We start from the raw sequence: 9,494 nt of genomic DNA, 5'->3' as shown, positions 1-9,494 counted from the left end.
TTGAAACACATGGTGCCGTTCACAGCTGCTGGACAAGAAGAAGAAACACCTGGTATAAATCTAACAGAACATGTGCAACATCCATATACTAAAATTTTTTTTTAAAGATTTTATTTGTTTGACAGAGAGAGACACAGCGAGAAAGGGAACACAAGCCGGGGGAGTGGGAGAGGGAGAAGCAGGCTTTCCGCCGAGCAGGGAGCCCGATGCGGGGCTCGATCCCAGGACCCCAGGATCATGACCTGAGCCAAAGGCAGACGCTCAACGACTGAGCCACCCAGGCGCCCCTCCATATACTAAAATTTACAAAACTTGGGTGACCTAGGCCAAGGAATATTTAAATAAATCGTGAGAGGTACCATATTATCCACACAGCAAAGATGTCGATTATCCCAATATGATCTATAAGTTTAAAACGATTCCTATCAAAATCTCAGCAAGGCTGTTTTGGTAGACAAACTTACTCTAAAATTTATATGGAAAGGTAAAGAAACTAGAATACTTAAAAATAAGTTTGAGAAAGAATAAAGTACATCATAAGCTTCTCTCTTGCCCAGCATTGTGTTTCCTACATCGCCCCGTGTGTGTTTTATCATATGGTCCATATGTGCCTCTTTGCTTGAATTTCTCTGTCTGCAGAGTCCTGGGCCAGTGCCAGTTCTCCTCAAGGGGCCACGAGGGGCCCTGCCCTAGCAGAAGCCATGCCGGGACTCGGGTTCCGAGCGTGGCCACCCAGCCGGCGAACACAGCGCTCAGGAGCTCAGAGCGTTTTCTGGAAACTGGCATCACGAGCTCAGGGAAGGCTTCACGTGGTGGAGACGAGAGGGCTGGTCTAGACACAAGGAGCTGAGTGGAGCCGGGGACGCGTGCTTGTGACAGACTGTGTATGGCCCTGCACACTTCCAGAGAGGAGCCACTGACAAGCATTTGAAACCAACGGAGTCCTTTCCGGGGCTGGTATGCCCCGTGGTGGCTGTGGCATCACGCCATCCCAATTGGGAAGTATTTCTTCACCTCTGTGTCCTGTGCCCTTCTTTGGAAAACTATGTCTGCTTGTCCTGTGGAAAGCACCAGCTGTTGACATGTGACTTCAGCCAGACTTCTACTGAAGTGGACCATCCATCACCTCTGTGCACAGGAGGCCCTCCCAGTTGGGGAATTCCAGGAGTGATGTTAGGGGCACCTACTACTCTTCCCACTACTGTTCCAATCAGCGCCAGAGCTTTAACCTGAAGTTTCTCAGTCATGGCCGGCCCAGGCAGAGAGGTGCTGAGCCCAGCCATACACTCCCTGGTCTCAGGGACACAAGTGAGGTTGAAGCCCTGTGAGCCCAAGGATGGAGGTTGTGACGGACAAGTCCTCACGGAGCCTCCTGGCTGCAGGAAGGAGGTGGTTATTGCCCTGGGGAACACTGAACTGAGAAGCTTTTGTGGCAAGGAGAAGCATAAAGGGCCAGGCTTTCCAGCAACTTCCAGAGAATTCTTGCCCTTGGGAGGTAGGCATGAGGGCAAGGAGCTAAGGGATCTGCAGCAGAGAAAGGAGGACCCCGAGCATGAGCCCAGGAGACTCATCCTTCCTGCACCTGAGGACTCAGAGCAAGTGTCCTCTAAGACCCAAGATTCTCCCTCAAGACACTGGAACAATACCCTCAAAAAGACCTGGGTCCGTCCAGAATCCAGGCACTGCTGCCCCCCTGCCCTGGAGTCCAGAGTCTGAAGGTCTTTCTTGTCCAGTCTGAAGGGCTACATTCCTGGACAGGCCATTCCTGGGGACGGTGTACCATTGTGGATTATCCTCATTAGGCTTATTTCCTCCACAGCCCCTCTGAGGCCTGTTCACCCAGAGGACAGCACCCACCAATGTCAAGAACAGGGGAAGCTTCAGGAAGACCAGGAGCAAGAAGTGGACACGGCTGAGCAAGGACCTGTGGGGGGACATAGGGACAGGAAATGACTGGCTCCTCAGGGGGAGGCCCAGGACACTTGTCTCCCAACCAATCCCTGTGCTCTGACTCTAGAGCCCTCATAACTCAGGATCAAACCTGGAAAGGACACGTGCCTGGGCAGCCCCTCTCTGGGGCCCCATCACCTCCCCTCCCTTGACCATGAACTGCCCCCGGGAATCCTGTTAAGGAGAGGTGATGGGGCAAAGAGAAGAAGGGCCCAGGAGTGCCTGCTTTCCAGAGGCTTCCTCTCTGTCCTTTCCTCTCACATTTCTCCTTATCAACTGACTTCTTGAAAGCCATCCCCATTCTCACTTTAAAGCCCTGACCCTTATTCTCGGCCCTGCAGGGCCAGACAACAACACGGCAGCCCTTTCTGGGGATCTTGGGAGGAGGAAAACAGCCTGGAGCGAGCCCAGCTCTCTCCGTACCCCACAACTAGCTCCTGGATCTCTGGTACAGCAAAGACCTTTGTAGGTAAGCCCAAGTTAGGGCCACAGAACCAGAAGCCAGAGTCCAGAACCAGGTGGGGAAGGGGAGGGGGAGCGGTGGGCATGGGAGGAGCTGCATGTCCACCTGAACCAGCCTCCTGTTCCCCTACAGCTGCCCCATGGGGGAAAGCATTCCCAAAACAAGTGATACTTTCTTCGTGGAATCCCCATGCAGCCATGGAGAATGTAAAAATCAGGACCAGAACTAGAAGAAAACCCAACAGTGAGGTAAAAAGGTCATGGTGTGTTGCCAGCCCCCACCACAAGGTCCCATAAGGCTGCCGAACTCCCTCTTCTGTGGTCCCTAGGCTGTGGGCCCTTACCCTGAGCAGTAGGTCAACACCTCCTTGGTGCTGAGGTTCTGCTTGCTTTTCAGCCCTGGAAAGGCAGCAGGTACAGCTTGACATATGATCCTCTCTGTGGTTTTTTTTGGTGCTGAAGGCAAATCACATATCAGGTGCTTGCTCTCTCCCCAGGCATGCACTAAAGTGCCCATTTGGACCCAATGTTACACATGATCGCCCACTTGCAGAAGGGACTTGAGAGATGCTCTGAAGCTAGTCCCAGGTCACTTCCAGGATGGAGTGAGCCCCTCAGGGACCAAGTGAGAAGCTTCCACAACTGGCCATATGAGCCACCTCTAATAAGTGCCAGATCTTTCTTTCCATCCCAAGTCTGACTCTGCCTAGGGTGAGAGCAGGGGTCTCTTACAGGCTTCTCCAGCTGAGGAGGAGCCCCAGAGGGAAGAGGAACAGGGGCAAGTCTGGAAAAGATGACTCCACCTGTGGCCCAGAAGCCTGAAAGAGACTGTGGGAGGGGGCTCACAGCACCCTTCAGATGGAAACTAAGGCCACTTTAACTCCCTGCTGGGGAGGAGCTAAATCTCAGGTGTCCAGGCTATTGGTGTAACCTGTGTCTCTGCCCCAACCTCATGACTCCCCCCCCAAAAAAGCAAGCCTCCCAGAGGCTTAGCCCTCCCAGTGCTCCCAGGACAGGCTCTGTTTCATCTGACCACAGTCCTTGATGTCTTTGCCATTGGGGATACATTGATGGATGTGGCACCATCCCTGCCCTCACACAGGGCAGATGCATCTACGTAGATGGATTCACATCAATAGAAAGTGGGCACAGGGGCAGAACTCCATCAGATACAGCAAGAGCACAGAGGACTCAGACCTCAGCTACCATCCAGGCAAGAAGAAAGGCGAGAAATGAGGAATGGTGACACCTAGAGGAGGCCATGGGGAGGACATGAGAGAGCCCAGCGTTTTTCTAGGCTGGGGTGAAGAAAGAGTGTGGATAATTGATGGAGGAAGATACAGATGAGCAAGGAGGGAATTTGGTTCAAGGGGATGGGAAGGCAAGGAGCTCCAGGGTGAGGAGCCAGCCTCAAGATGATTGTTTTTGAACAGGTGGAGGGAAACCGCCCTCAACCTAGAAGGGAAAGGGGAAGAATGAGTTAGGCATTGCAGAAGTTTGTAGGGGGAGAAGAAAAGAAATTGAGAGAGTTCACGTCTGATATCCCATGTGCCCTTGGTAAGGTAGAAGAATGGTAGAGTCATATTAGAAACCATGAACTTGTATTGACACCCATAGGCGCCATCTGTGACTTCTTCAGCACTACTGCAGCAGAGAGATTTTAGGTAGGATACCAATTTGCCCTAGCTTGCCTGGGATGTTATCCAGTTTTAGCATGGAAAGCCCCGCGTCCCAAGAAACTTCTCAGTCCTACACAAACCCCAATGGTTGCTCACTCTAATTTTAAGATGGATCCAGGGATGAGGGTTTTGAGAGGTGGGTAGGGAAATGGTGCATGGTAAGTGAAGAAAACGTAGTCTTCCATGAGAGTTGGGCCTGGCTTAGGAAGGAAGTGAGATCAGGGCAGGGGAGGAGTAGGTGATAAATGGGGAGAGAATGGAGAGAGAGATCCAAGGACTGGAGGCATATGTGAGATCGAGAATAGGGCTAGCAGGGGTGAGGGTGTGGTAAGGCTGATGCACAGAAAATTGTCTGAAAGTACAATGCCTGAGGGTAGGGTTCTGGACATGGACCAGTTTGGGGTGACAGCAAGATGTGCAATGTTGCCATGGAGTGGGATTCTGGAGAGTGGAAATGCAGGCCACTGCAGTTGAGAAGGTCCTGGAAGCTGAGACAAGTTACTCATTAAAAACTCCCAAGATGATGACAGGGATTAGGGATGTCGGAGATTCCATAGGAAGGCAATGGAAGGCCATGTCAATGAGAAGAAGGGGATGCATGTGGCCATGTGACACAAATGTTAAAGGAAGCAGGTGGGACAATAATAGGTTGGAAGTTGTGATGGGAGCTGGGAGAATTTGGACATAGCTTCACCACCCTATAGCACATGGGGGTAGAAGAAAGAGCAGCTTCCACTCAAGAAGACTATTTCTTGAAATGAAAGGAGTGAGGCCAATTTCAGGACAGTATAGTAGAGAGAATATTCTGTGAGTAAGCTGAAGATGTATGTATGAAGAGTTTATTTTCTTTGGTACAGGTTTCCAAAGGGCATGGTGGAAATAGTTTTGGTCCAGCATGGAGGGGCCTCCCAGGCAATGGAGTGAGGCCCAGGTCCTGTGAGAGTGAGGGTACCTTCAGCTACACACCCCCATCCATGCCAAGGCTGAGAAGTCAGCCGCCTCTCACCCTGCCCTCATCATAGGCTCTTCCCAACACCACTGGGATGGAGGACTAGACAAGACCCAGAGACAAGACCCATCAGCTTCGCTGCCGGAGTGAGAGAATTTCTTACCTGCAGAAACAGACACATTAACCTGGACTAAAGGGTCAGGTAACCATGTTCTCTGAATTCTACACCAGTAGGATCCAGCATCGTCTGTAGTAAGGTTCTCCATGGTCACTATAAAGGTGAAGTTATCAGCATGGTCTCTGATAGACACACGCCCATTCCTCTCTTCTTTCTCTTCTCCCTTGGTCTCCACAATCTTCTCACATGTTATGCCGAACTCTCCTCGGCACCAGTATTTGTTATGCCTCTGGTATCCCTCCTCGTACTGACATGGCACACTCAGAGAGCCACCCAAAGTGCCTGTCACAGAGCTGGGGCCCGTCAGGGACAAAGAGCCTGGAAAACACAAGCCACATCCCAGGACTCCATCTCAATAGCCCCTACAGCAGCTGTCTGCCTGAAGCCCAAGGGGAAAGTTGCCAGGGAGGTGTGGACGGTTCCAGGCTCAGGGATGGGGGCCTGGAGGGACATCTGAGCTTAGAACCTAAGCCAGAGGGTCTGGAGACTATGGCCAGCAAGAAAGGTAGAGACCTGTGCCCTGTGAGCCCAGAAACACTGAGTAACCACACAAAGATCCTGCCCCTTGGGGACAGGGAGAATCAGAACAAAGCTAGAGAAAGAGCAGAGTGAGCTAGCTGTCCTGCCCTGTCTTTAGCCTTTGCAGGCATGAGATTCAGTGACGTATAAAAACACTTCACTTTCGCGTGAGGCTCTGCACGAAGGTTTTCTGCAACTCAGACTTTTTCTGTAGGAGCACAACTTCTTGTTTACTCCACTCTCTACGTGTTCTCAAGAGAGGAAAAGTAAACCCCTGGCCCTCATCCAGACTACTCTCGAGGGAGGAATAACACACTGTTAGGAAGGGCTGGGTCCCAAGGAGACCCTCACAGGCTCCCTGACACAGGTTTGGGGCACGAAATGACTACCCCCAACCCCATCACCATCCCTAGGGTCTTACCATCTTTCTTCACCACCTTTCCCCCTTCCCTTCTAGCCATACAACTCTCCATAAATGTAAAGTGGTCACATTTTTCCAAATGGTGTTTGTAATCCCAATGGGTATGGTGGGTGGGAGAATGCTGGAACAGAGAGGAAGGAGCTAAGCCAGAAGCTGGGATGGAAAAAAAAAAAAAGAAGAACCAAAATTTCAGTCTTTACAAGTGACTCCAAAGCTTTCATCTGGACCCAGGAGGAACTCTAGCTGTAAATGGATAGAAAGGTGAACCTGTGGGGTTGGAGAGATCAGCCAGTCCATGTGAAGGGGTAGGAAGAAGTTTCCATCTCCAGTTTAACTGCACCCAAGCTAGGGCATTTAGGCAATTTTTTCAGAGTTAAGCAAGCAGATGTGAAGAAGCAGTGATATGCTGGTAAACCAGCTCTGGGCAGGGAGCGAGGCGAGGTGCAAGGAGAAGCCATGGTTCGTAGTGTTTCCTGGTTTCTGTGGTGTAAATACTCTCACTATGACTAATTTCAGGCTAACAACATGCCATCACTGGGTGTAGGGTTGAGAAAATAAGACCATAATCAGCTCTTGTGAGCGGGTGCAAGCCAGCTCTAGCCACTACTGCTTTGGGTGCCCATTTCCTAAATTATGATGATTCAGGAAAAAGTCCATTATCAAAAAAAAGAAAATATCCATTATCATCGTCATCCTCATTTAAGACATTTTGAGCACCTCCCATGTGTAATGAGACACATCTCTTTTAAATGTCTTTCTGAGTCTAAGATCTCAGTTATGAGGGCCCTGGGGGAACTTGAAGATCATCCCATCCACTCTCTTGTGTTACTGAGAAGAAAATTACATTTTGACCAGTGTCACCCAATTGGTCTTCTTTCTTTAAACCTCTGCCTTTCCACCCACTATTCTGGAACAGTCCATCATTATGCTGGGCACGTTCTATGTCTCACCCAACATAAAAATTATTCTACAAACATGAAGAATACCCTCTAATTTTTACCCTGAACTTACTTCCCACAGAGAATGGGCTCTCATGCATGTTGAATGTCTTTTTTTTTTTTTTAAGACCTTCTCTTCCGAAACTCCAACCTTCAATGGACAATTCTTTTTATCTGACTACACCACACGTTGTTCTAGCAGGGGTTTAAGGTGGATGCTGAGGATGCCTTTTTAGACCCTTCTTTAATTCCTTCTAAGAAACCTTTCCAACCCCTTTAAACTAAGCTCTGACAAAACAGAACTATTGCTAATTCCTGAACTTTCCATGATCTTTAAAGAGATCCACACTGTTGCATAAGCTATTCCCACTTTCCACTCAGCCAACTCATTCATCCATCAAGACCAAAGTCCAGTGAAGCCTCGGTGAGGACTTGTATTGGGTCGAGAAGTGTTTGGGGCCCTTGTGGTGCACCTCCACACCACATGAATAAATCTCTTCTACAGAAAGTTCTACACTGTATCACAGTGACTTGACTCCCTCGTTCAACCATGAGTCTCTGAGTGCAGAGTTGCTCTCCTGGCACACAGCTGGTGCTCATTAGGTATATGTAGGAGCTGTAGATGAATGTTTGAGTGGATAGAAGGATATACAGATGGATGAATGGATGTGTCCTTCCTGTTTCTGCTGAGACTTCTCTGGCTTGAACCCAGGACAGACCTTCTACCCACTATTCCAATACCAAGTGCCCAAAGCCCCAGCCCCACTCACCTGAGAGGCAGAGAAGGAGCAGAAATGGGGGCAGCCACATGGTCCTGTCTCTCTGTCTGGTGCCCCAGCAAATCCAGGTGCTTGTGACAGAGCCTGTGGTGTCCACTTGCTACTTGCTCCAGTTTCCTTTGTGTTTCTGTCTCTCACCTACTTCCTTTTTCATCTCCTAGCCACTTCCTATTTTGAAGCCCTACTTAGGAAAAGGGGAAGAGTGGCAAGAGATACTTCAGAGAATGGCCTAAGAACAACAAGAGAAATCTGCTGATCTTTTCTTCACTTAATGGCAATATAATGTTTGGATCATGCGCCAAGGCTTCATGAAAGTCAGTCCCAAAATATAAAACCTCCAACAGAGGACAGCCTTTGTCCCCATCTCTCATTTTTCTTCCTGTCCGAGGCTGCTTGCTTGACCTAACCAGCTGACCCTTCTCTCTGGCTGCATACTTTTGGGTCATAAAACACCCCACTTAAATATCTGGGGTGAGGACTCCCCATAACTCAATGATTACCTCCATGTGGTTGACCTCATACCTCTTCCTCTAACCTAGTCTCTCTTCTGGGCTCTGGACCCAACTTTCTGACTTCCTGTGGGGAAGCTCTACCTGCTTGTATGCTATTAATCTAATTCAATATAAGGGTGTTGGTGAAGGGCATAGATTCTGGAGTCATGCAGATTCAAATCCCATCTCCATCATGTACTAACCATGTGCCCCTGGGCATGTTGCTAAATCACTCTTATCCACAACTTCTTCATCTGTAAAATAGAGTAATAGTAACCATTCTTACCTCATAGGAAATAAAGAGGTGAACAAACGTAAAGCCCTTGGCACAGTGCCTGGAACATAGTAACAGCTCAGTAAATGTTAACTATCCTCAGAATAGTCCTGGACCAGGACTAGCTTCTCATCTGGTCTGTCAACCAGCTATACATTCCCTCCAATTTAACTTACACATCAGAAACATATTCTTCTCAAAGACACAGGTATCAGCTTTGCCCAAATTATTTAAGTTCACAACAAAGCTGTAAGGCAGGTAGCATTATCCCCATTTTATAGATAAGAAGACAGAGGCACAGAGATGTCCTGAAACCAGAGATCATCAAATCAAGTCCACATATCCCAGGCAAGTTTGTTAGCCCTAAGGATTTGGGGGGAAAGCCAGTAGAGGAAGTAGGAAACTGACAAAGAGCTTAGCAGCTAAGAAGTCAGGAGATCACCTCCCCAAAGGAAGCAACAGCCTCTTTCCCACCTCCATCGCCCCAATATCTTACCAATGCCAGAGGCCACAGGTTGCACAATCCACAGCATGGTTTATACAACATGGGAACCACTGTCTGGTGTCAACCCAATGCCCAGAGCCATTTTGCTTGGGGACAGCAGGAGGCCCATAGGGCTCTGGCCTGCACACCCCCATCAGCAACTGTCAGAAGCACCTGGAACACATACATTTGGGCGAAGAGGCTTAGCTCCTAGGAGACAAGGCTCATCTTATCACTGTCTGCTCCACCACACTAGAGAGGAGATAGAAGCTGGGGCAGTCCAAAGATGAGCACAGACATTATTAGGGAAATGCAGCCATCAAGGAATGCAAATCAAGACCATGGTGAGACACTACTTTACACCCACTAG

The 9,494-nt window shown here is 49.2% G+C and overlaps 1 protein-coding gene across 1 annotated transcript; it reads right to left on the bottom strand.

The window, feature by feature from the left end:
* Positions 1–178: 178 nt before the first annotated feature.
* Positions 179–8,413, bottom strand: CD300E (CD300e molecule). Its single transcript, XM_035026103.1, has 4 exons — positions 7,867–8,413; positions 5,204–5,536; positions 2,757–2,868; positions 179–1,924 (listed from the first exon to the last, which is right to left on the bottom strand). The coding sequence occupies exons 1-4, from the start codon at positions 7,904–7,906 to the stop codon at positions 1,627–1,629; spliced, it is 783 nt and encodes a 260-aa protein (XP_034881994.1). The 5' UTR covers positions 7,907–8,413; the 3' UTR covers positions 179–1,626.
* Positions 8,414–9,494: the final 1,081 nt, after the last annotated feature.

The sequence above is a fragment of the Mirounga leonina genome, unplaced genomic scaffold, assembly GCF_011800145.1.
Source record: "Mirounga leonina isolate KUSES-001 unplaced genomic scaffold, KU_Mleo_1.0 Mir_197, whole genome shotgun sequence".
Taxonomy (NCBI): domain Eukaryota; kingdom Metazoa; phylum Chordata; class Mammalia; order Carnivora; family Phocidae; genus Mirounga; species Mirounga leonina.
This window is presented reverse-complemented; position numbering and strand designations above follow the sequence as displayed.

What these genes read in the sequence shown, in the direction of transcription:
- CD300E (XM_035026103.1), bottom strand. Translation starts at nt 7,906, where the DNA reads ATGTGGCTGCCCCCATTTCTGCTCCTTCTCTGCCTCTCAG. An exon ending in TAATGTGTCTGTTTCTGCAG is followed by an intron (nt 2,869 to 5,203) that starts GTAAGAAATTCT and finishes ATTTGCCTTCAG; the next exon opens with CACCAAAAAAAACCACAGAG. An exon ending in GTGTTGACCTACTGCTCAGG is followed by an intron (nt 1,925 to 2,756) that starts GTAAGGGCCCAC and finishes GTCCCCCCACAG; the next exon opens with GTCCTTGCTCAGCCGTGTCC.